Source organism: Haliaeetus albicilla, chromosome 12, assembly GCF_947461875.1.
Source record: "Haliaeetus albicilla chromosome 12, bHalAlb1.1, whole genome shotgun sequence".
NCBI classification, from domain to species: domain Eukaryota; kingdom Metazoa; phylum Chordata; class Aves; order Accipitriformes; family Accipitridae; genus Haliaeetus; species Haliaeetus albicilla.
In genome coordinates, this window is record NC_091494.1 from 39,052,487 (window position 1) to 39,080,276 (window position 27,790).

At 37.1% G+C, this 27,790-nt stretch overlaps 1 protein-coding gene across 3 annotated transcripts in view; it reads right to left on the reverse strand.

Annotated features, from left to right (window-relative positions):
* Positions 1 to 27,790, reverse strand: part of ERN1 (endoplasmic reticulum to nucleus signaling 1) — a 41,451-nt gene that overhangs the window by 9,335 nt on the left and 4,326 nt on the right. For 2 of the 3 annotated variants that reach the window (XM_069799277.1, XM_069799276.1), the window contains exons 2-10: positions 18,532 to 18,643; positions 7,597 to 7,630; positions 6,535 to 6,607; positions 4,974 to 5,046; positions 3,737 to 3,859; positions 2,797 to 2,898; positions 2,021 to 2,282; positions 1,325 to 1,403; positions 381 to 543 (exon numbers count right to left, since the gene is read on the reverse strand). In XM_069799277.1, coding sequence (XP_069655378.1) covers positions 381 to 543; positions 1,325 to 1,403; positions 2,021 to 2,282; positions 2,797 to 2,898; positions 3,737 to 3,859; positions 4,974 to 4,977 — 733 coding nt within the window. In that variant the 5' untranslated portion in view covers positions 4,978 to 5,046; positions 6,535 to 6,607; positions 7,597 to 7,630; positions 18,532 to 18,643. Of the gene's footprint in view, positions 1 to 380; positions 544 to 1,324; positions 1,404 to 2,020; positions 2,283 to 2,796; positions 2,918 to 3,736; positions 3,860 to 4,973; positions 5,047 to 6,534; positions 6,608 to 7,596; positions 7,631 to 18,531; positions 18,644 to 27,790 lie in introns of those variants that run through there. The other variant, XM_069799278.1, reaches the window with a different exon arrangement.

A 27,790-nucleotide genomic window follows, 5' to 3' on the forward strand; every position in this document is an offset into this window, starting at 1 on the left:
ATCCAAAGGAACCAGAATACATTATTTACAGTAAGTATAAATTACCTATACCCCTCGCTGAAGGAGGGGGCAAATAAACAATAAACAACTTTCCACATATTGAGCTAAGCACTCTCCATCCTATACATTGAATAAAGCAGAAGTCTTGGAAAAAACAGTATGCAGTCGTATACGTAAAGACATTAATTCACATGCAAATGAAGACGAATTAGAAACGATTACTAGAATTCAGTAATTACTGCCTGAGTTGAGGCAGTCATTGTGACTGATATACAAGCAGCTGACAAACAGCTCTGAGGTTAGGATTAGAATCGTCCGCCAGATGGCAATGCAATCCTGCACAAGTGGCAGACCAGGGCCAAGCAAGGGACCTCGGGTACCTATTAAAAGCCAGTCGTTCCAATAGTGGAGTTTGTTCTTTTCTTTCAGTCTGCCTGAAAACTTTACATCCGTACTGGGTGTGATAACACACTCGCCATTGTCTTCAATTGTGACTCCTTCTGTTTTTGGACCCTCTAGTAAGGGTATGGCACTGCCGCGGGGCTAGAGAGAGAGATGATTGTTACAATTATGGAAGCACTGTGTCCCTGTAATATCTAAACAGGCAACTAAATAAAAAAATGGAGGTCAGAATTGGTGGGCAAGCAAAAATGACTGGCAGCAAAGTCACCGTAAGTAAACACTGCCATTATGCTCTCAGCAACTGCTTCAACAACCTTGGACATTAGACCTTCTAAGTTACACGTTGCCTAGGAGATGAGATTACTCTCTCTTTTTTTAGAAAAGTTAAACAGAATCTTTATTTTGTACCTGGAAAGCCACAGCGTGAGCAATACAAAATATGATGCCGTTTCCTATCTACGGGTAGTTACTTTGATGAACAAACCAGCAATTTTAGCATTAACCACAATGCACCGGCAATACCATGTAGCAACCTCTGGTCCACTCCTGCTAATCTTGCCCGGCACAATTCCTAATGAGCTACAGTTACTTCTTTGCAGCATTTGAAATGATTCCTGAAATACAGTCATGCAGTCTAAGGCTTACTGTTAATTGTTTCATTAAATATTTAATTTGCTATGGATTTCTTGACAACAATCTGCAATTTAAAACCAAATTTCTGTAGACATACAGCCCTCGGTGTTTTATTTTCTACTTTAATCGGATCCCTTTGCCACTTTACTATGGCAAAGTTGTCTTTTTTATTTATTTTTTATGTATGTTTCCACTTCAACTTTTTTTTTTTTAAACCCAGGACAGTACTAATTCTCTAAAAAGGCAGTTTTCAGCAGGTGTCATTCAACTCTTGCAGCTCCCAACTTACCACAACAGTTACTCCTTCATGTACCATTGATGGTGATGCATACAAACTTGTGGAGTATTTCCCTACATATAGAGTTGGTCTGGAAAAAAACAGTAAGTGTTAGAAAGAAGTAGGCAAACGGATATTTTAGCATTTTAGCTAACCTTGGCAACATAATCCTGCAGAACTAATGCATGAGTTTCTCAAATCATCAATATTTAAATCTTGAAAAGCCTGGATCTGTAAAATTGTTTTAAGTACTGCTGTACTATGAAGCCATTCTTTTTAATTATGAAAGCATTATTAGTTGATTAGTCACGTCACAATTACTCATTTGACATAACTCACATCCTATTTCTGCATTATTCAATAACTGGTATTTACCAAAATGCTATGAACCTTTTTTATAACGTGAAAGGCTTCACATTACAAAAAACAATTCCATTCCACATTATAAGACACCATTAACACAGAACATCTGATAAAAGTTATGAATATACATTTCCTAAGTTTATGATAGGTGTTTTTTTTGGTCTCTGCCTTTAGACAGTAAAAGATCAAATATAAAATAATGGCTGGAGAACTAGAGCTGCTTTTACATATTCTTTTCACCATCTCGAAACTTGTAGAACAGTCCTCAACTGAATGTATATAAATAAGGTTTTAATGACAAAGCTCTGTCAAATAGACAGTGAGAACAGGAATATTCATGCTCACGTCAGTTTGCTCTTGGTCTCTGTTTCCTTTGGGAAAGGATATTTCCACTTGGTAATGTGTCCAACCTCCCCAGACATGAACGTCAAGTATCGCAGAGTTTCTATCCCCACGTTAGTGTGCATAACTTTCCGTAATCCTTCACGTTGCCAGATGTAAAAAGCTACCACAGGAGAAGCGTAATTCTGAATCCACAGTACGTCCCCAGACTCACTGTCTACGGTCACCACCAGTCCATCTCCATTAGACACAAAGTGGGACATTTCTACAATATACAAATATATAGGAGATTATGTCTGTGCTGCAGACATGCAATTTTAATAATACATATTAACAGTTTAAGCTTAATGTTGACTGTGGAGTCCATTATACCTTATACTGCAAAAGAACAGCTTATCAACGAATCGGTTGTTAGAATTAAGTGGATAAAAGTTCAGTTGCAATGGAATAGCACTGCAGTAGCTGCTTCTGAGTGTACACCACTGTTTAGGTTTGCTTCCTCTCCTGCCATTTTTCACTGAATTTTAAAGAGTCGTATCTTTAAGAACGTACCTTCTTAGATTCAGTTTACCTGAAGCTACCTAACAGGCTCTAGATATTATGGCATGTAAAGGATAAAAACTGGCAGACGCATATCAGCTGCACGAAAATCAGACAGACAGCTTCACCTATTATTTTTTTTTTAAATCAGAATATTTTTGCCTGTATGCAAAACCCATGGCCAATATGGGGTGGGGGTGGGGGGAACAACAAAAAAAAGAGAGCAATTAAATTCTTACTGTATTTTATGTCTTCATCAGGCAAAGTAGCTGCATAATCAAAATAGGTGGCATTCCATCGCAGCTCCTTCTTCTTGGTGTCATACATTGTGATCGTGTACTCTGTTAAAAAATATACAGTCTGTGAAGCAAAAAAACCTATGAGAGAATAGAATCAATCATCTCAAAGCTGAGATACTCTTCAAAACATCCCCCACACACTTACTGCTCTCTGCATTTCATTTTCCCAACACTCCTGGTAAATAAACATTTCACAGCTGTTAAAGATAATACCCAATCCACTCATATACTGATCCACAGGAATCTCAAAACAAGCTCTGCAGTTACTGCCCACGGTGCCAGCATTTTGCTTTTATCACACAGCTTCTGATGTACTTTGTTTTACTTACAAGTTTCCACACCCTGCATTCTAAAATTCAGCATACCATGTTCTGTAACTGAACTATCGCACTTAAAGAACACATTAATATAGAGGTTAACGAACAAGTCTGTAACACTTACTCCTTTTTACTAGTCAACACCTATATGGTGTTGGTCTAATTTTAACAGTTGTTTAGACTACTGCATCTGTAATTTCAGTGGATATGCTATATCTCCATTTTCTTTAAACAGTTTTTATAAAAGCTGTATGTTACAGAGCAAACTTGGGTTCACAGCTGCTACTGGAATGCACTGTTAAATAGAATATAAATGCCACATAGTCAGCAAGAATAATAATGGACCACGTCTACTGCCAAAGTTTAAAAAAACAGTATCTTTCTGCTGCTATAAAGAGTTAGTAATTTTTCTGTGTACAGTCTAAAATCATAATTTACAGAAGTTTTTCTAAGAAATAAACATGCAAACCTGAACTGATCACAAGGTCATTTGTTATGAGCCTAAACTTGAAAAACAACAACAAGAAATTTTCTTCTAAGCTGCAGAAAAAAAAGCATATGACCTGTTCTCCCAAGATACAGGAGGGATGTTGACGGGCAAAGACTTTCTGCAAATGAAGAAGTCAATGTTTGCTGTTTCTCCCCAGTCATGAGGTCAATCACGTACCAAATATCCTGCTTTTTACCTGAAATCATAATTTAACCCACATTACCATTCAGTTGGAAAAACTGCACTTCCATGAAGCTTTTCAGTCTTCTTTTTTCTTTGGTAGGCTCATGAACTTAGCGTGAATAAAGCATTTTTAATAAAACAATTTCTCATAGTCGGGCTTAGTTTCATCATTTAGCACTGCTGGCCAATCCCCAATATTGACAAGAAAAACTTAATACAATATTTAGAATGGTAAGTACTATTGGCTGCATTATTTTTTCACACTGATAAAATCTAACAGAATTCTGAGCGTAGAAGATCCTGTGAGCTAGCAGAGAAGAGACTGAAGTGCTAATGTTGAAGGACAGTAGGTGGAAAAAAAATTATGAGGGTCTACACATTTCAAATTGATTAAGGACTGTAATCCTAACATCCCATTCAAGACTACATGAGCCATGACCTTAAGTATTTCTTTGACACTAACACATATGCATTCTGTTTAGAAGCTTCAAATAAACATTTTTCACTCCTTTACTGTAGAGACACAAAGTGGAAAACTAGAAGTAGGTATTGGCCCTTCAGGAGATTAAAAAAACAATACTAAGCTCATCCTGATCCTTCACCCATTCTACTGTTGTGATAAGTAATAACTGTCCTTCCTTCTTCCCTTCTCCTCCCAAATCCATCTGCAATTAGAATGAGTCAGGACAGTGAGGCATAAATTCATTATTATTTGTGGTATAAATGAACTGACTGTATCTCAGGTAACGGAGGATGTCTAACCATGTTGCAATGGGATTTCTACTTTAATTATAATTATCAGGCAGTCAATGACATTTACAAGCGTAAGATTTTAAGTAGAAGTCACATTTTGTTGAAAGATAGCATCTCAAGAAAACAAAAAAAGCCATACAGACTATTCACTGCTTAGAAAAGCTATTTTCTCCTTCAGGAAAACTAGTTGGTTTTTAATCTTCAAACAGTAATTGAATTCTATATTAATCAGAGTTTTCTGTCATCAGAAAGGTTCATGAAAACCCATACTTAATACCCAAAATAAAGCTTATGTCCATGCAGTCTGTCTGGGAGTCTCTACATTTTGTAGTTGCTGAACATCTTACAATATCAAAGATAAAAATTGAGCTCACCCATGTACAGGATCCCATCTGAACTGCGGCAGGGAGATGCCTGCACCAGCTCTGGGATAGTAAATGGAAGTTTCTAGGGAAAAAAAAAAAAACCACAATAAAAGCCTATTCACATTGGTGTGATAGTCTTCACATTTATTCACAGAAAAGGGTGGCCAGAAAACTTCAGAAATCTCAAATGACAGGGTTTTATTGTTTGTTTGTATTATTGCAGTGCCTGAGAACTCAAAATTTCAGGTCAAGGCCCTGCTCTGCAAACCCAGAACAGAGAGAAGTCTGTCTCGGTGAGTTTACAATAGGAGAAATGCATGTAGCATGGAAGAATTACTTGCAGCTGAGATGTTTGGAGGCTAAGACTGTGGTTTTAAGGTCTACCATCATCACTTATAAACTGTCTGGGCTTCAACATACCGTGGTTTAATTACCTCTCCTATAATGAGTATAAAACGGTTCTCCATAGGACTGTACAGTAACATTTGTAAAGGCCAGGTATCTTCATACAAATGAAACTGTTGAGAGGGTGAAGCATGAATCTCCAGCTGAAGAGTTCTTGAGATACTGCCAAGCCTGTATTGCACTTACAGAATGGGTGACAATCCTTACTAAGTTTTAAGAGACTTTTATTGGGATGAGGTCACAAGAGTAACAGACAAGCTGCACCAACAATAAAGATCAGGCCTTTGCTAAGTTTACTGAAATATGCTAAAATTACTCCACTCTTGCTTAATACTTTTATTATAATAGTGATTCTAAACAGAAATTAAATTACTTCAAAAAGAGAGGAGATTAACAGAATGAAGGAATAGATTCAAATAGATTGCTGCTTCCTGGATTCACCCAGGAAAAGAACCAAGAATCATTTTGCAAGTTATGAGCTGGCTGTACTGGGGGGTGGGGGAGTGGTGAGCGAATACTAAAATATTTAACAATATTAAAGTTCTTAAGGGAAATCATAGCAGCTGCCAGAGAAAAGAAACTTGTGGAAAGCCAAACATTTTATCTGAGTATCACCACAAAGTTTAAAAATAAAAGTCAAACATTAGCTAGTATCTGTGGGTTGCATGGATTGGTGACTATTTTGAAAAGGTTCAGCATTTTTGTCTGCTTACTAAATCTTATAAAGACATCTTCTAAAGGTGTCAGCACAGAACATGTATTAATCCTGCCTTTTGGCAGATAGTTTTAAAAAATTAAGTATTTGGGTGAAAGGGACATATCTGATTTGTATTATTCTGGGTATACCTTTCCCATCAACTCATACAGAGACTATTCAATATTTGGATAATACCACATACATTTTATTTGTCATCATCATTATTTTACCAAATTACAGAAAAATAGTACAAGTGGACAAAACATATGCTGGTTTTTGGCTAGTCTGATCAAGCTTTTCCAAGAAACTGGTACACTTCCATTAAACAGTACAAAAGCCTGCAAAACTTTACAGTACTGTCAAGAAAGCAGAAAGTTCCCTTGGGGACTTATCCTTTGTGTGAGTCTGATTATGCCACTTTTCTAAAAATTATCAGAGAAGAGAATTTAAAAAAAAAAATATACTTACAGTCAAGCCTTCACTGTTCTTGCCACCAAGTGTATACAAACTGCCATCATTTGGGTCTGGAAGAAATGCTGGCCTAGGATTTAAGCAGCAATTATAAATGACAAAAAATGTACTGTGCTTCTCAGAGAACAGGAAAGCAACTATGGTCAGTACTGGCTTTACAGGGAAGTTCATCTGACATTAAATTTTTTACTTTGCATTATCCTTTTTTAAAGTTTAATTTATTAACTGTGAAAATGAAAAAAATATAAAGAAGTTTCGGAACTAATTCAGATTACTAATAAATTTGAAAATTCAAAGATCCAAATGTGGCAGGCAATCACTTGGGTGAAAGCTTTTAAACAAGATCTATATGGTTTTAAAATGCCACAGAATTAAAAACAAATAAACAAAAAAAAACCAGCATAAGGAAGGCAAGGAACAATAAAAGAGTTGCCAGAACTACGTAAATTTGAGAGGTAAAGGCAACCCCACCACCCAAAGTACAAAAAAAAAAAATCCCAAACCCCAACATCAAAAACAAACCACAAAAAAGAAAGGATGTTAGTACTGACTTCAGAGACATAAAGTTAAAGCCCCAAATTTTCTAGTTTAATGAGAGATTGCTATGCTGGAGGAACTACTCTGAAGTAACAGCTTGAGGGTTTCATTTGAAGATTCTGGTAGTGGTGGTTGCAGTTTCCTATGCTTCACTATTTTTAGCGTTTTATTTGAAGAGAATAAGTACAAAACCCAGAGTTCACTCCCTAGCTGTTTCTGTTATTTTCAAAGCTGCTCAATTAAGATTGTGGCACAGTTAGCAAACTTGATCTCTGAACCTGAGCAAGGGCTTGAGAGAACAGTCTGCAGGCAGGATGTTTCTTCTTAGCGCTACAAATAAGAGAATTATATGTAGCTAGTTATATCCTTTCTGTATCTGCTCTCCAAACCACCTTAAATTGACTCAACACAAGGTATTCCATTTTTCTAGAACATAGATCATTTTCATTCAAATTAAATCAAATTTCAAGATGTCAGTGAAAATCGAACAAGCAGTAAATGAGATAAAGGAAACAGACTTACTCTTCCACATGTATTGGCACCTGGAGTACGGGATCTGCATAAACGGAAAAAGAAAAAGTCATAATACTGGCGATTCAATTCCTTGAATTCACTAGATACAGGATTAAGTCAGGCCTCAACAACTTGCTCCTTTTTGAAAGGCTGATGCACGGAGTTTGACAGTAGCCATCTCAGCAGCCTCAACCACCTCCTGTTTGGTTGTGAAACAAGGTTTATAAAGTGGGAAAATACAAAGCACCTGAGAAGTTTTAAACGTTCTGAAGTTCTTTGCTCAGTTTTATCAACACTACTTCCCAGCCACCCCTGGGAGGAGACTCAGAGAAGATAACAGTACTGTACTGCATCTTGAGTTTTCTCCTTATTTCTCACTTGGACAGAGCATATAGAGTCTGTTAAAACTGCCTGTATACATGTTAAAAAAACCTCTTGCTTCCAATATGTGTGCATGATCGCTGGGCACTGGCTGCCCAGGAGGCAGCTGACCATAACTTGCAGCAACTGCTTTCACTGTGCAGGCTTCAACAACCAATTTTACTTAAAAACAAGCTACAGCTCATATAAGTTTGCAGACACTGTGAGAACAGTGATAAAGTACTGTCTTGATAGTTTTTAATCTGTATCTTATGAACTTTTGCTACTTTGTGTCTCAGGTACATTGTGTATCAGGCAGGTAAGCATATGCTTTCTAGCTAACTCAGTATTTAATTTAAGATGCAACAGACAAACTGAAAGCCTAGTGCTACACCTAACTCAAATGAGCCGGAAGACTGCCAATGACTTAAGAGCAAGTCTCCAACGCAAGTCAGAAGAAACTTAGTTCCACTTCCTACTCCAAGACAAAACCTCTGTGATCAGCATGTCACTGAAAAGAAAAACAGAAGTCTGACAAGGGCTATTCAAAATTACATAAAACCTGATTTTTTTCACTTAAATAATTTCCCCACTAAAATTTATCCAAGAATCCACATTACATAAAAAAACCAAAAGGTTTGGAAACAATCTCATAGTAGCTGGTATTTTGAGTGATCAGAATCACAGTTCAGCCTGCACCAACAAAAAGAAGTTATGAAATAAAACCTGACAATGCTAAATCTAAATCCTTACATATTAAAAGGTAAATTAAGAATGATAATTTGATTTTAATGTAAGGTAATGTGACCTCAAAATTACTGAGGCCTCAAAAAATCCTGAATCGTGGGATTTTCAACCCTGATGCCAAAACCACAAAAGTTCCCAGATTTGTAAGACATACTCTACAATTTCCAAGACAAACGTGTGTGCTTATTTATGGGTATATTGGCAGAAAGTAACTCAGAAGTCAAGAGGGATGCAAGGTATCTTCCCTTCCACAGGGGAAATCAAACCATTACAATAGAATAAACCTGAGTAAGAAGATGGAAGATGACCAAGCAAAGAAACACTGTTTTTTCAACTGTTCTGTCTCCATGCAAACATCATGAAGGAAGGAAATAAGAACAAAACAATGATGTTTTAAGAGCCTTTGGGCAACTGGCACAGATTCTGAACAGCTTGAGTGTACTGTGATATTTGCAGAGCTAAGCAAGACAAGAACAAGAAATTCAGGGTTCGTTACGTGGGTCTGATAAAGTCTCTACCACTCTGCAGTAAATTGCATCACACTGCTGGGTTTGATGTTAACAGCCTAGGAGGATGTCCCTTCATTTTATGTAACAGATTAAAAAAACCATAAGAAACCCCCACCCAAACAGATCTCTACCCACAATGCAGCTGAAAACACTAGTCACCAAAAGATACACATATAATATCAGAGACAGAAAAAAGCACAATACGAGGAATAACAGTAAAGCTATTTTTACTTTCATTGATTTATTTTTACAATAGTAAACACTATCAGAGCAGCTTTGATCAAAACATCACTATACATATATATATATTTCCCCCCCCCTCCCCCTTTAAGCCTAAAAAATGTTCCAGATACATCTTCAAAGCTGCTAGAACAAACTACTCAAAAGCATTTTAAGCTTCTGGGAACAATCCAATTAACCAGAGAGGGAGCACTGCTCTGCTCAAGCACTGAAGGTTACTACGCCTAGCAAACTCACTGCTCAGCAAGCAGACTGGTCAAGTTTCATGCTTTACCTATTTCCCTCATCAGATGGTTACTGACCACTGCACTGGCATCTCCTGCATCGGCAAGAACAGCGTCAAACAGAGCGTCCCTCCACATCACAACAAATTTCCTCTAATGCAGGGACCCTGCAGAGCTGTATGCCAGCTCTACGAGGAAACCCACTGGATGGCACAGACACAGCCTAGTCACATTAGCTTACACTCAGAGCCTCATACATAGGACAGCAAAAATTCTGAGATAATTTAGCTGGTACTCTTAACAGTCCTAGGCACTGACATGTAGTCATAGAAGACGGAGACCAAGAGTACCTATCTTGAGCAATTTTTCTCTTAATTATGAATTATCACCATTACTACTGTTCGTTGATGTAAGATGGGAATGCTATGTAAGTGTAGAGCTCAACATTATATCATAAACTCTATTTAATTTATTGAGAACCCAAGTACACATCAAAAGGCCCTAAGGATAATTAACATTCAAACAAAGGAGTTAATGATTCATCATTGTCTATCTGTCTCTACAGACAACACTGCTTAGTCAGACCTTTATTCCATGAACTAATTCAAGCAATTCATTTCTATCCCTTGTGTGAAGAAACTGGTTTCAGGATATGTTGGGAGGGACCCCCCTGCTCCAAACTCTACAGTTGATTATATGCCAATTATTTCTCAGTGTTTGCTTCAAGCATTCCATGAGCTTTACAATATCGAATGCAACACATGGTGACTTACAGCACCATCTCTCCATTATTAAAGAAAAGCAAGCAAGAAAAAAGCATTAGCTGACCATTATATAAAGTGGTTCAACTCTGGAGTTGAACTGCTAGGTTGAACTACTAAAAGCAAACAGACATTAAGTTTATATACTCAATGTATCCATAAGTCTAGGTGAAATCAGCTAAGAGACATTAAAAACCACAGGCTAGAGTTTTTATAATCATAAATGCTTCGTGGAAAGGGAAACTCTCACAGTTTTGTGAAAGAAACAGCATCATAAATCAGCAGAAAATGGCACCTGCCTCAGCCAAAGTAAGACTTAATGCAAATGCTACAAACATTGCTAAAGGCAAAAGCCAAACAAACTTTGCAAGTCTCTTGATGAACTGATTACACAGAGAGTGTCGCACTTAAGTAAAAAATAAAGTTGCCTGTGGTAACAATCACTATTGCTAGATAACAGCAATCTTCACCAACAGTGCTTGAGCAACTTTGTCCTATCTACAAACATCTCCTTCTTAAATGATCATTAGTGATAACAAAGCTGCACAACTTGTTTTTGAAGTGATAACTGACTGCGTATACATTGTTTAAGTATGTTAATGCAGATATTTTTAAAAATCACTTTCTAGTCAGGCTAGGCAAAGCATAAGAAAATAGTTTCTTGCCCAAATTATCTTCAGAAAGTTTTAAATTTAACAAAAGGACTGCTTATTCTCCGAATTAAATGGAGGTGTGAAGTTGTTATATGAAATTACAGTATAAAACTAGCACTATCTGACTCAAGTTCCAAATCTTCTAACTGCACTGTTACTGACATAACACACACTCTACAGCAGAACAGGACAGAATGCAATTTCCTCAAACATATTAATATTTCAGGTTTGTTTTCAAAGAATGCTCAGGAAAACCTGAACAATTACAGAAAATTTCAAAAGGTAGATTATATTTTCTAGTAACTGATCCTGGTTTGTCCATGACATTTGCAGGAGAGTCTGGTTAGTAGTGCTTTCCTATAGCTCCCTCTCTGCCCCCAAAATACAGTGAATAATAGTAATAATAATACAGTACAGCATTTTTGGACTAATAACTTGATTTCACTTAATTTTCTAAGACTGGGCAATCTACTTAAAAAAAAAAAAGTGCTCCACTCTGCTCCAACTGTCTCAAAGGTCTGAGAAGTGTTGCATGATTACATCAACCATGTAGCACCATAATAGTGAAAGAACATATGTATGTATATGTGCAATATTTACTTGCATTAAGCTTTTACCCCCAAGCTTATATTTCTGAAGGCTGTTGGAAAAATGTCACTTATAACAATTTCATCAACAAATGTATCCTACACTTCAATAAACGATGCCAGAAATCCCATGAATGTCTCTTCAACTTCTGCAGTGAGTTTTTCTGAAGCACTCTTGCATATCACAAGACATGAATGAAAGCCTTATGACAAGTTCTAAGCTCTTCAGTGTGTGCTGTGCAGAAGCATCAGGCTCATGAGAAAGGCCTTAAACTTTTCTTTAGTATCATGTCTTCAATATCAAGAACAACAGTGCTTTATCAGAAGTGAAAAAAACCTGCTTTTACTTGTTTTCTCAGTAACTGAAATTTGATTTACTAACAATGATAAAAAAAAGGTAGATGGAACAGATTAAGATGTTATAACAAAGCAGCAGGAATTTTTTTTAGTACTTACTGGCACATGAACCAAAACACTGATTCCAATGGCTTCCTGCAACATTTAAGTGTTGTATATGAACAGTTAGAAAGCATTTAGTATCAATATCTGATTAATTTCCATGCACAAGACTATTCACAATGAGTGAACGCAAACTGATGGAGTAGTTTATCTTCTGAAGTGGAAGGAATTCTCCTTTCACTACTGCTACCATCCATCTGGCAAGACAGGCTCTGGAGAGCCATTTCTCTACATTTTTTGCTACTGGGGTGATGTAAATTTTCTCATTTTCTTAACGCTTTCACAATTTTGAACTAAGGATGTAGCTCTGCGAAGATACTTTGAAGACAGACAATAAACTCTTCACATTCACTTTCATGTGGTTTGGGACATATTCCAACTTTATTTCAAAGTTTGTTTTGAAATAAGAACTCTGAGATAAAAGAGAATCTTGAATTTAATTTATTGTTGTCAGGTCTTACAATAGTTTTCATATGCTTGAATACAGACTAGTAAAAGAATGAGTCATCTTGTAACTGAAGTCACCTTTTGCTCCACAACGGGTCAAACAGAAAAAGTTCTTGCAAAAGTCAGAGAACTGAGGCCTTCTCTTCAACAGCTCAGCACTCAAGTGTTAACATGCTGAGACTGTAATCACGTAATCCTGCTTTCAAAACTTCCCTGAACTGCAGTTCCCTGTAATTAGGTGAGTTATTCTAATAGGCCCGATCTGTTCCAATACCAACACTAGTGATAATAACCACTGAACAAAGCAGTAAGTATTCTGTATTGGAGCAAAAACTTTACAGACAAAATGTGATAAAACTGTGATAAAAATACATCTGCCTCTCCCTTAAGCTTCCATTCCCTGTAGCAGAGGAAAAGCCAACTTCTTGCAATGTCCTACATAAAGCTTTTGGTACGATATCCTGTCCAAAAGCTTTCCACTTTCTAGACTAAAAACAAAGATGTCAAAATAACTATGGAGTACACCATCCTGTAAGTATCTCCACTACTGGAGGGAAGATTGAGTTTTCTACAGGTATTTCCATGGGTTTCCAATTTGTTTTTCCTGCAGCCTCTACTAAGGCAGAGTATGTTAATGATACCTATATTAAAATCCTACAATTCAATACACACTAGCTTTAGCTTTCTGATCTGGTAATACACACCTGTGTGTAAACAAGCACATGCACACACTATTGGTAAAATTCTTGCCACTGATACTTTTCATTAAATTAATTCAGCAAAGTATATTAATGCCCGCACGAACAGGGAGTTCAAGGGCATGAGCAGAATAGAAATGCCATTAAAAAGACTGCTGATACCTCTCCTTGTCATTGTGGGACTTAAAAAATGTTATCCTCTAAGAACCAAAAAGCTTTCATTTTTACAAGTTAATAAAAAGATTTGTAAAATAACTGTGTCCAAAAAAAAATTAAAAGGACATTGATCCTAGATTATAAAGATGTATTCTAGAATTCTGTTTATTCACAAGTACAGCAGTTATTAGAAACCTGTTAACATAATGACTAACCAGTAATTTAGTAAATTATTGGGCTCAGTTATGCTTCACTGAAATTAACATTTTGACCTGGCAGCAGGCAGATGTCCCAATACAGTTTTGGTTGCATCATGGCAAGAAAATATTTGTGCCTGTATCATTTGCTTGTGAGCGGGCAGAAGTATACGACACGTTTCAGATTATTCTGAAATAATCCTAACCCACATTTTGCATACATATATGGAAAAAAGCCATATATACAACTTTTGAAACTACAACCGTAATGCTAAATATAATGCATTTGACTTTTCTCCATATTTCACTGTTGTGGTTTAACCCCAGCCAGCAACTAAGCACCACGGAGCCGCTCACTCACTCCCTGCCACCCAGTGGGATAGGGGACAGAATTGGGAAAAAAAAAAAAAAAGTAAAACTTGTGAGTTGAGATAAGAACAGTTTAATAGAACAGAAAGGAAGAAACTACTACTACTAATAATAACAATAATAAAATGACAACAATAATAATAAAAGGATTGGAAAATACATGTGATGCACAATGCAATTGCTCACCACTCGCAGACCGATGCCCGGTTAGGTCCTGAGCAGCAATCCCTCCCAGCCCCACTCCCTCCAGTTTATACACTGGACTTGACGTCACATGGTATGGAATATCCCTTTGGCCAGTTGAGGTCAGCTGTCCCGGCCGTGTCCCCTCCCAACTTCTTGTGTCCCTCCAGCCTTCTTGCTGGCTGGGCGCAAGGAGCTGAAAAATCCTTGACTTAGTATAAACACTACGTAGCAACAACTGAAAACATCAGCTTGTTATCAACATTATTCTCACACTGAATCCAAAACATAACACTATACCAGCTACTAGGAAGACAATTAACTCTATCCCAGCTGAAACCAGGCCATTCACAAACATGATAAGATAAAATTTGCCCTTTGACCAAAAACCAAGCCTTTTTTAATGCACAAGATTTAATGCACAAGAGTTGCATATTTTCATCACTGTAATGTCCCCTTATGTAGAACAGACAAAACCAATGACTGAAAAGAAGAAGTGGGAGATTCCGAAACAGCAAACAAGTAAGTCACTGCCCCACTGGAATGAGCTGGAAAAAACGGTTTCCTGACCAGAGGCACCACCATAAGATTTGGGCTAACGGGCCAATTTAAAATCATGTCATCCTCGCCTGCTGTCGCAATTGCAGTAAATGTGGTTAGAGATTCTAACAAACTATCCTCTGGAATTTGCTGAAGAGTACTGTTCTACAATTGTTTTGGTTTGATAATCGTTATTAATTTACAGCTATGCACAAAGTTATTTCTTCTTGCCTGAGAATAACAACTGTTATTAGAGCAGGACCTACAGATTTCAGATTTGCCCTTTAAAAATCTACATATTGCATACCATTAATAGATACAGTCCTTTTATCTTTGTCTTACCATGACTAGATCACTGAAGTCCATAGGTTATGAGTAAGGTATCAGAAATCAAAACCTTTTAAATTGATTGTGGGCCATCATTTTTTTGATTGCTACAGAGAACTGAAGATTGTAACAAAATTTCTGCTGGCTCTAAATCTAGACCCAAATCTGTATATATTATGTGTTCTTCTGGCAAATTATTTTGAATTAGTTCTTAGGATAAAAGCTTTTAAGGCGCTGGTGAATGAAAAAGAGATCACTTTGAGCAGTACAGAAGGACACACAGAAGTGACTATCGGAACAGAGAAATACTCTGTCCAAGAGTACAGTTTGAAACACTACATTCTTAACATCTCGAAGTTCAATATTCTGCTCATTAACCTAAGCTCTTCAGTTAACAAAGACATACAGGATGATTTTTACAAAGATGTGAGGGAACAGGACAGTCACATTCTTAAAATCACATTCTTAAAGCTCACACTGAAATCAGATTGTGAATATAAAATCTGACATTAAGGAGAAAAGCATTCTCCAGATTTCTGCCTTGCCAATAGGTATTCTCATCACCAACTCTATCACAGTCTACTTTCTTACCTAAAAGCAAACCTGAAGTGCTGCGCCCCTGTACCTTTCAAAGAGATCTATAGGCAATGACAAGTTTCATTTCCAGCAGTTTTGGGGAAGATATTTCATCCCAAGCAATCTTACTGAGGATGCTGATTAAGTATCTTGCTAGTGGCAAGCGCAGAAAACAAGACAGCCTATCACACTGTCACTTAGAACTGACAGCTCCCTTTACTGATCAGAGACAGCACTAAGAGCCTTATTTAGTCTCTGATCTTAAATGTGTGCCACACCCTTTCAATACCATTTCAATACAACGTGTGTTGGTGGGGCTGCAGCAGGAGCAAAGGTGCCTCTCAGAAATTTGGGGGCAAGAGGAGTGTGGGTTCTTTCTATAAACTTTCCAACCATATTCCAGCTTTCCAAGGCCCAGGGAATGAGCAGCATCAGTCACCTGGCCACTGAAAAATCCTGAGCTGCCCGACAGTAGGACCCATAGAAGCCAACAGGAAATGAAGGTATTAAGCACCCTCAACAAGTCAGTCCACAATTTCACTGCATGTAACTGCAGGGAACGCAGTTTTATTTCTGAACTACTGGAGAGTCCTATGACTAACAGACCCACTTTTTGGCCTGCTTTATGGGGAGCACAAGTATTCAGACTGCCTTTCTTGCCAGCACTACATGAAGGCAAGAAACCCAAACATTATTGTGGTGATAACCACTGGCTCATTTACTCTGCATACCCAAGATAAGCTTCCGTGCTAAATTGAAACAAACCACACATGGCAAGATTTTCATGTTTGTTTAAGTATTGCCTGATAATGAACACTGCCTTGTTTTTTTCCCCAGCAAAACTAAAATGTACATGAATTGCCCTTTGTTAAATACCTTGCTGCTTAAGTGCAGTAAAAAAACATTCTCTTCCTGATGAACACCGCTGCAGCACTTCAGGTGACCTCCACAACTTGTCAAAGTACATGAACTACAACACATGGTTCACTGTCTGATAATCAGGGTAAAACAGCACCTGCAAGAGCACTGCTTGCAATGCATGCAACTTCCCACTGGGTAATTCTCTATAACAATACAAGCATATTGTTGACAGAGAGAGTGCACCCAACAACTGTGTTTATACACTAATATTAATACTGAATTCTGCACTATTAAATCTCTCCAGAGATTTAGCACAGCAAGATGGCAAGGACTTTCCTGAGCTATTAGTTTCCAACATTGTCACATCTTTGTTGGGCTTCCCACCCACAGGGTGGCCACCAACAAATACAGTTTTGCAAAAATAAATAAAACCTCTCCAATTACAAATTAATTTGCCAATTTATATGTACAGGCCCTTGTTCCATGTACACTTAACTAAGTTAACTCACGAAGCATCTTGTAACAATAACTACCATTCATTATTTTTTTTCATTGTCTCTTGTGTATTGTTCTATTACACAGAATTAAACTAATGGGCAATAAGTGCTTTACAAAAAGCAAGTGAACATACCTCATGTACATAAGATGCAGAATAATACACAGTTAGCAACAGAGAGAAAAAAAAAGTCCTATAAAACTAGATTATCCAGTCTGGCAGTTCTACCGTACCAACAACAGTTTTGCAACAATTTTTTTTTTTTTTTTAAACAAGGCAAGTTGCTTGAGCAATACACTGTGACAAAGACCCTTTTCGTTACCAAAGTGTGTTCACTTCTTCCTCAAAAAACCTCTTGCCACTTACTAAGTCTGGCTGCAAACGAATGCCAGTTATGATACCCTTCTAGGACACGACTATGTAGTGTATGTTCATGTCAGCTGAACGACAAGCAAAAACCAATAAGCTTCTGTTAATACTGCAGTAGCCTATAGCAACAATAAAGGAGGAGGCTGATAACTTTTTTTTATTCACGCCTGTTCAGGGAAAAGAGGGGTCTAAATTTAAAGAGGAGACAGGGAAGAAAATGTAATCACACCTATTAACCAAGATCCTTCAAGAAAATACTTGCTCACCCCTTTTTACTCCAAGAGGAGCTACAAAAGCATTCTTTGCTCATTTATGAAGTTAACTTTTTGTCTGGTAGATTTGCATTCAAATATGAATGGCTTCACAAATAAGAACAACTGGTTTGTACTGCAGACATCAGATACACACAATCCATTTCCTACCATTTCAGCTCACCTACTAAACTGACATCAGGTTTAAAAATAGAGGACAGAATGATGCAATCACTGTGACTCCTTTCCATTTGACCTGCTTTCTAATTTATTCCCAGAAGTGAACAGAGAGTGCTACTATCACTTCTACCATACGTAATCGGAGTTCCACTAAAACAAATCTGTATTAAATACTGAATTTTTCATGAAAGCAGAATGACCTATATTTGCTCAGTAATTAAAATTGCAAAATCACTTCCAGTCACTGAGCAATGTTAAATTTCTTTACACAAATGCAGTTCTTTTATGTAAAAAAACGTGCTGTTCCTAAACATCTATTACAGAAAAAAAGACCCGAGGTTTGCTCGATACCCACTGCACCAGTGAATGTAGGGTATTCCAGAGACAGAATCATGCAAGCGCTTTGCCACCAGTTCCACCAGCTGACACTCTCATTTGCCTTCCATTCTGTTCTATGTCTGCTTATATTGCGCTCATTCCCATAAAACATGGTACCTACCAATTATATCACTACAGTTAAACAAATTATCAAGTTAAACAAGTTCTGTCAAAAAAACCCCCATAAACCTGGAAAAGATCTGCAAGTGAAAATATGAACAGGAGTCCAGAAACATTGTAGCTTAATTCTGGAGCAACAGCAAAATTAAGAAGGAAAAGAAAGTATTTACCAGGCCCTACAACAGTCTGAATTATCAATTGATATGACTGTTATTACTGTTACTGAGTAGAGAGCATCAGGACACCTCCTGCTCACCTTCTTTTAAAGTCCACTTGATTGCTCCCGTCCTCTTGCTGACAGCATGCAAACTTCCATCAAGGGTTGAAACAAACAGCAGTGTTTCTGGAACAGTTACTGAGCTGGTATTCTGGAAAAGAAAAACCCATACATGGAATGTAATTATTTACTACAGAGTTTACTCGTAACTGTCATAGAGTACATTTTCTAGAACATCACTTCTTTTTAATTGCACAGACTGGACAACTTTCTTGTCCCTTTGAATTCAGTGACTTTTTTTTTTTTTCCTGTCAACATTATGGAACTGCTTACTGTGCTAAGTTCCCCTAGAGACAAACTGGGATGCTTTAACTCAACCTCCATTTTCAATTTTATATCAAAGTCGTCTTGTACTAGAGTTCGGAGAAACCGGAGATAGGGCTGATCTACGAAAACTGATACAAAGACTATGTGATAAGTTAGCTAGAGTAAGAAACTTCAAAGCAGCTCAGAGAACCTAAGTGTTAATGTCAAAACCATGCTACTACCAAGTAAATTGAACATACTTTTGCTGAGGTTTAGTCCCCGAGAGATTAAAAGACATTGGCTGGGTAGAATATAGATAAATAAAACTGAAAGGTGATCAATATTCTACTGGGCTTACTGCAGCTGAGAGACAGGATGGAGCTGCAAGCATGTAGGCTGTCTCAGAGCAAGGGCAAAACATTTAGGATAGATGCAGCTTAAAGGCTGGAGGAGATCCATATTATTAAGCCTCTTCATTATGGTTTTATACCTCATGTCTTCCAATACTGTATTTCCGCAGTAGATAATAAATAACGCTGTTTAAGAAAGTCCATATGTATTAACAGATTCACAGACATCTCCTAGAAAGCAGTTAGCTGGAGGATTCAAACCTCAATTTGGCATTCTAATCATTCTGACACTGGGGACATGCCACTCCGTATTTACGCGTATGTGTGTAGAGCTGTTAGATGCCTGCTGTCATTCCTATAGCACAAGCAGCTTTTGAGTCTGGCTATTGCAGAGCATGTAATTTTATTAAAAGGGCATCATACAAACATTGAGGACTTAGAACTATGTAGTTATCGTGGGAACAGGGAGACTAAGTCCAAGGTGATTCATGGCACAAAGCAAAAAAAGCGTGTTAATTTAATGTCTACTCTTCTATTCCTGCCTAAAGATGATCCCATACGCACCAAGACCGACCCATTTCCATTTACCAAGTCTCAAGTTTTCGCTCAAGTAACTTGTCATTTGTAGACTGTATCTGCATTGCTCATCTGCGTGCCACCTGCCACGTTTAGGAAGTTTCACAGTTAAATATAATTCTTAACCTACCATAGTTCATGAATGAAAGTGTATGCATTTTAATAATTAATAGTGTCTTCAATGACTTAAATTGTAAAAACCAATTATCAGTCATGTTAGAACTACTGCAAAGCAAAATACACAATCGCCAAATTAAAATGCATATATATAGGAGTAACTTTCTTTGGAAAACTATACATTTTTAATGCAACACAACTAAAGCGTTAGACTTTCAAGTAAAGCATAAAACTAAAAGGATAATGTAATAAAGTAATAACTAGCCAACTTTCAGGTCGCACCTACAAGTATTATACATGCTTCTTTCCAGTCATAATGAAAATAGCTGAAGCAGACAACTGTAAAATACACAGTGCAGAAAAAATGAAAGTACAAATCAACAATACACAAACCACAGATCAGAAATAACTGCTGGAAGACCAGAAAAAAAGGAGATCTATCTTAACACATAAATACAATTTTCATTTTCTAACATAGTTAAGTTATGCAGGCTGCAGAGACATCTGCACTTAAATAAAATATTTACAGCTGCATCTGGAATCAAACTTTGCAATGTTAGTTCAAACAGGGACACTGAATAACAGTTCCTCTCATGCTGGCCTATAAAATATGCAGCTCGAGATGTTACTAATCAGAACTGAACTTAAGAGTATCTTTCTAGCCTAATGACCTGATTTCTATGTAAGAGCAAAGAGAAGCTGTATTGTAGACTTATAAGTTCTCATTCTTTTGTATTATTACTTTTGTTAAACCAAACTATTGTAGCCACTGTATCAAAGCAATTAATGAAAATTTTGTCCTTTAGGTCTTTTTGTACATGAACTCCCAAAACAACTTAGGATGGTGTAGTTGACTTATAATCATCTAGTCCAGTCTTCCCATCTTCCTTAAATAAGCATTTAACAAGCCAGATCCACTGATTCTGCAACCAGAAGGGGACACAACCACAATCCATTATCACATCCATTTGGAGCCCCAATCCATTATCACATCCATCTGGAGCTGAAAGCCGTCTAATTGTGAGGCTCAATTTGTCTCCCTGAGAAGATTTACTTTTTAAAGCCTTCATTGCCTAGCTGCCTGCAGAAAACTATACTTGAACAAAAACAAGAAGGGAAGCTTGGGGTTGCATTCTAGGTATCTTTATAACTGCTTTTACGGAAAAGATACGCTTCTTTGCAAACAAAGAACTGCTCCCTGTACAACACTGTAACAATCTAAGAATTATAGTAACTAATCTTCCTAACCTGGGACACTAACGAGCAAGTGGGGCACTAACTCAGCAATGTTGTCTTGCATCAGACTGACAAATTCCCTCACTCTTATCACTGGTGTGAGGCAATGAATGACAGTGGTGCAAATGTGGATTTATGAATATTTTGTGAGTGGGCTGTGATGTGGCCCCAAAAAGACACCAGTTCAAGGAATACCAGGAGGCTGAAAAAAGCTGCTTTTGAACAAGTTTCTTTCCCTTTGCAGGCCAAACTGCTTTTGAGCTCGGAAAAGCTAGAAGACTTGCAGACTGAACTGATCTCACCACGTATAAGCTATTTAAGCACAAAAAGACATCTCAATTCAATAGGGTACCAGCAGTAGGAACAACCATTAGGAAATCCTCCATATCACAGAACATTTTCCCCATAGAGTTACTTCTTTGGGTGACTTCTGATACTCATTTCGTATAGGGGCTAGATCTTGAAACCTAACTGACAGTAGTCATCCTCAAAAACATACGTATACGCATAGCCACATACTAGCTCAGAGATGTTCATGCAGTCATTACTAATCATTCTGGTTTCAAGCTACTAAGAAAGGGCAAAAACGTCAAAATTTACTAGAAACAATGTTGTGATGAAAAGAAGAAGCAATGGACAGTGGTCAAAATTTATTCCAAATTAACCTTTGTGCAGCAACATTTTGCACCCATATTAATTTTCACTTGAAGATCTCAATGCATTTTACCAACCCTCCGCCCCAAACATTCTGGGTAACAGTGATTCAGGATAGGTGAGGAGTTTCTTCCTCCTACATACAAAAATGTTGAAAGCCAGTTTACTTTTAAGCCAATATATTCTTAATGTACACACACACAATTTGTATATTTCCAGGCTTTTGTTTTAGATAGCTTTGTAATAAATGAAATAACTGGAAAGCCTCAGTTGCATAAAGCTGTCTGCAGGGCTCTGGGCTTACAAAATAGAAACAAAACAAAACAAAAAATATGAACCAAAGACACTGAATGAATATTCCAGCTCTGAATTTCAACTAATTGCCCAAACAAACTGTGCCTGTCAAGTTAACTGCATTTAATTAACCATCATTCTCAACTGCCAGATGTTGCCCAACATCAGACAGCAGGTAGCCATTTAAAGTGCATACTACATATCTGTGCGAGTTCAAAGAAGAAATCACAATGAACTGCAAAATTTGAACAACTTCTTACAAACTGTTTTCTACGCAGACCTTTGACAAGCACATTTCAGCTTTCTCATACCAAACAAATGTGTATTTTTCACTGCAGCTGTACTCTCAAAAAATCCCTATTCCAGAGAATTTAATTCTTCCAACAGACACATAGGTAAGGCAGAAAACATTTTTAGACAGTATTTCAATACAACATGTTATACGGTATAAATCCTGTACACTATACACCACAGGGAACACAAGAAATACCTGTTTCTTCATGAAGACCTATCTACCCTAAAACTGCTCCATGAACAAAAATATTTAATTTAAAAGACTAGAATGACTCTTTTTGCTCTTCTATCAAAAAAGATACACCAAAAACATCCACTACCCAAACTGATCATTTTAGTTAACAAATACAGTGAAACTTCACCTAGAGTGAAACACAGTAAGTTGAGCAAGAACATACAACTGTTAAAGGCAGGAAGTGAAAATTATTGAAGTTCCTTTAAATTGCAGGTGGGAATTTGACACCCAGAATGTAATGACTAGTGTTGAAGTTTAGTTGCAAATAAAATACAACATATAGCAAATCCAGGACATCTTCCATGTATACAGACTAAGATTGTTTTTCTAGGCTACTTTTTACTCTGTGCACAAGTTTTTCTTATCTTTTATCCTCTTATCTTACAGAATCAGTATATTCTCCACAAAGCATGTTCTCTTCCTGTCTTCTTATTGAGAAGTGAATAAAGCGTGTATCATCTTCACAAAAAAAGTGCCTGTAAAATAACCACCATGATTATGGTTGAGTATCAAATATCAGCCATATATAGTGTATGGTACACTACTGGTTGTAGATCTGTAGATTTAACATTTTCATATTTAACATTTGAATATCTATTTGTGGCATCAAGGCTACAGAAATTATGGAATCAAATGTGAGCCCTGAAACTCTCATCAAAACATCAGTAACCAATATCGTCTTCCAGACTACTAACGTTTTAGAAGGTTGCTAGGACTTGGGACCAAATAGAAAGTACTAATGTGCAAAGAGTTCCTCTGCACATTCTGCAGTCACAGGAGTATGAAAACTTTTCCACACATCTACCCACCTGATCACTTGCAAGCCGAATGATAAAGAAAGAAAACCAAAGCTGAAGAAGCTACCCACACCAGCTTCTGGTGAAAACCAGATGAACACCTGAATGTTGTCCACAGGCAGAATGACCTAGAAACTTCTCAGATACGACTAAGATCTTGAAATTACAGTAACTTTTTTTAAGCTTTTCAGAGTAGTATGCTTGGTTTGGGGGAAAATGTGCCACTGCCACCAACCACTCTTATGGTGCCTACCACCACTTTGTGATTAACAGGGAGATGTGAACTCTTCCTGAGAGGACAAGTGCTGATCGCATTCGCAAGCATCAAGGGAACAGAAGGGAACAGTACTCTGAAAGAGGCTGTTAGGTCTATCGAGCCAGAGAAATCAGCTTCTCTTCAGAGGGCTCTGGACCCAGTTCTGCTCACTGCCCAAGGAGTTTCACTGGGAGTGAAATCAGCACAGAGGCACACAGATTTCACTGACAAAAAGATTCTACTACATGCGTGCATCTTTTCCATTCAAAATACAGTTGGGCAGCATTGCTGCTCCTACTAAGCTCATGCCCTCCAGTCTAACTGGCTTTGTCTCAATACCACTTTTCTCCTAATTATTTCCTTCACCTCCCCCATAAATCTGTGTTTAAGTTTTACTGCTTTTGAAGGGCTTATATTCAGCCATCAAAGTTGCATTGATGTGGTCATTGCAACCGTGTGGGTCAAAGATACCATCATCTTTGGGTGCAAGACTGAATATAGGGCAAATTTCATTAGTTCTTCCTTTACTTCTAAAGTTGTATTTGCACACAGATAAAATACATAATATACCATATATTAAAAAATCTTCCATTCACTCATACTTTTCAAAGCATATGATACCATGCAGTTGAGATTAACCAGCTGAGTAATACACTGACACTGCTGAAGCTTATGACCTAAACTTAAAAAAAAAAACAACAACAAAAGAGATGAGTCCATAGACTTTGCAATGTAATATTGCTAATTTACTTTGACCAAGATCTACAGTTGTCACTTGGAAAAAAGGCTAGGGAGTTCGTATAATAATATGGAAACAAGGTTTTATTCTTTTAAATTACATAAAACAATAGACATAAAAATGAATTTAAATTATTTAAGTAAATTACCTGTGTTTCACCCAAACTCAGAAAAGAGAAATTGTTTTTTATTAGTGAATTTTATCAGTGGCTAGAGACTGCAGTATCAAGGTTGCAAATACTCAATAGACTTTATTTTGAACACAAAGCTTTATAATTAACTGATTAATGGATTAATTAAAGCCTGGAATTAGCACTGCTATGAAAAGCTATGAAAATCATAAAAATCTGCATGTACAAGCCAAACTTGTTTTTATTTTTGTGTGAAGTATGTAAGAGCCACAAAAACCATAATAATGTCAGTCCTGAGATAGCCTCTTCATAAATACTGGTATACACAGATATTGTCCTCCCTGCAGGGGTGGGGTCTAAACTGTTGTGATGCAATGCAAATTCTCAAAATAGATTTTTATTTCATACTGCAATTTTAATTCTGAGGAGATACAACAATTTAATATAAGAAAAATATGTCAAGACATGAAACAGCTAAGCAGAAAGAATTTAGTGAACAGAGAAAATGAGACGGAAGGAAAACCTGGTTTGGGTCTTTTTTTATTTTATCTGAAACTGCAATAACATCTATTTTAACAACTACCCTCTTTGAAATTCAGTGAGAGCTTCTACTGCCTTGACAGTCTGTACTCATAATAATCTTCTGCATCAACAGTGATGTTAAGTGAAGGATTTACAATATTTTCAAATTACTTGGGGAGTGCTTTAGAATTAATTTTTTAATAATCTACTTCAAAACAGAAATTTTCAAGCTCTCATTGAGTTCAACTTTGACAAATGCTCTAAAGTGCTGACTGCTAATAATCCGTAACAGTCTAAAATTTGGGACTAAATAGAAAATAGTGGGTTTAAGCTAGAATAGAAATATACTATCTAATAGAAATAGCATTTTATAAATAGAAATAGAAACGCACTTTATAAATACTAGTTAACCCTCACGTAAGAATCTTCCCCTCAGTCTAGATCTACCACATCTTTACATAAAAACGTTTTAGAAACCAAAGTAACAAAACAACTCAAAACAATTCTGAAGGACCCATGGAGTCAAATGAAGGTCAGTGAAAGCTGTAGAACAAGTTCTAATGTGTTTGTATATGACTATGGTACAGTTCAGTGTCAAAGATGATATTATCTTCACCGCAAGATTTCAAATTTTTTTAAGGGTTAGCAGAGCAATGCCCTATTTTGTTTCATTGTATTAGAAGAAAACAGATCCACGCAGGAAAAATTTCTTCCCTTAATTTATCTGCTTAAAAACAGTACTTTTGAAATGCAGGTCGCCAAGCATGCACAAATCCCACTGAAGTCAGTGGAAACAGCAAATAGAAAGAAAACCAGGCCACTCAGGTCCTTGAGGTTATCGTTCTGTAACCTAGAAATATGTTTTGCTGTGGAGGTGGTACCACAAGAAGTTCTTCAAGTATGAATAAAGAACAGGAAAACACTTCATAGTGACACTGGATGGCTGATGATATGTTGCTGCCTCTGAGAAGTGTTACTGATTTCATAGAAATAATTGAGTGCTCAGTAGTAAACAAATCACAGTGCCGTGTGTTACCAGGTAATAATTTTCTCTTTTCTGAGTCTTAAGTACGAATACATATGCACCAAACTTAATTTGTAAGGTCTGATGGATGATAAAGGATGGATGGTTTGCAAACTATAATTTACATCCTCATAATTTCTTTGGTAACACCTGGCTTACCAAATAAAAAAGTTGACAAGATATATAATCACTCAAGCAAAATAAAAATTAAAAAAAAAAATCTATATTCCTCACTCCATAATTAGCTTAATATACATCAGGCTGTACATTTGCATTTTACTAAAAAACTATTAAAAAACAACTTCAGCATTAACATCACCAGACACTTTCCTCACAATAAGAAAAGGCCTATAACATAACTTATGCTACTGGAACCACAACCGGTAAACCAGTAAGGATGCAAAGCAAAATATTTTTAGACATCAGCGCATACTGCAAGCACTTGGTGTATTCATCACAGATAGCCTATGATTTATTACCCTGGTTTTGACAGCTATCCTCTAATTACACTGCCAGGCTAGAGGCCAAAACTCACTATGCATAATAAAACCATGCCATGAAGAAACTCTGTAAAATTCAGTAAACTACTGGGGGGAGTTTTTCAGTGTAACTAATAATGAAGTTAATATATGAAAGAGAGCTGACAAAAAATAAATTCTTCTTTAGAAAGTGAAATCAAATCTACAGATCTTTTAATCTTAAACTCAATTCCAACATGTCTTTGTTAGCTATTTCTTATGAACACTGTAACCCACTTCCAGCGACTTTTCATTCATATGCCCATTTGTACTGCAATAGGAAAAACTGAAAACTACGGGAGGTCCACTCCAACTGTCCTCTGACTTGACTGAACTCTGAGCAGTGCTCTACACCATAAACCCTCAGCTAAGTTTTCAGACTTGATTCTCTCTGTAAAACCAAAACTTATTTCAATATTCACAAGAACACCAGCAACCAAAACAAGGACAGAGTTACAAACACATGAATTTACACTCCAGGACAGAGCTGTCCGTAATTTCAGATGTGCAAGACAAGTTTGCAGTCCCCCCCCAAAAACCCTAAACCCAAACAGACTATTTTTTTGAGTGACCAAGGAGATCTGCAACTCAAATAAAACACATAAATGTTAGTTAACATAGTGATTGAAGACGTCCTTCTGCTGTCTCACGTAGGTTTTCATGCCCATCAGTTAAATGGCCAAACACCTCACGCTGTGATAAAGAACACATTAGAAGAAAAGACATTTGGCTAAGGCTGGGGTTTTCCCATGTCAGGTGCAGCCTGCATGTGTGGCCCACACACACGGCGTAACAGTGCACTGAAACCAGTCCCACAGGCAGCAGGAGGGACCAATGTTCTAAATTCCAGTTTAATCCCAGAGGTTGTTATTTTTGAGTTGCACTGACTCCATGTTAAGAGAGAAACAAGCACAGTTTGGAAAATCCATGGCTCACAAAACCAAGGGGTTTTTTCAAACTAGAGAGCCGTAAATCATTACTGTATAATATTTACAGTGCCTGCTTATTTATTGACAGCTCTGTTGCATTTCTCATTGCTGTATCTGAGATGTCAGCCTTTTATAATGTGTTCCCCTTACATCGCACTAGGGCAATTCCAAGCTACACACACACTGTGTCACCTAAATAACAAGAGACAGCATTTCATCTTACAAAAAAAAAGACAGGAAAGGAAGCCCTTGTATGAACACATTAATTGTAGGAAAACAATATTAAAGTTGGGATCTAAAGTAACAAATAGTACGTTTATC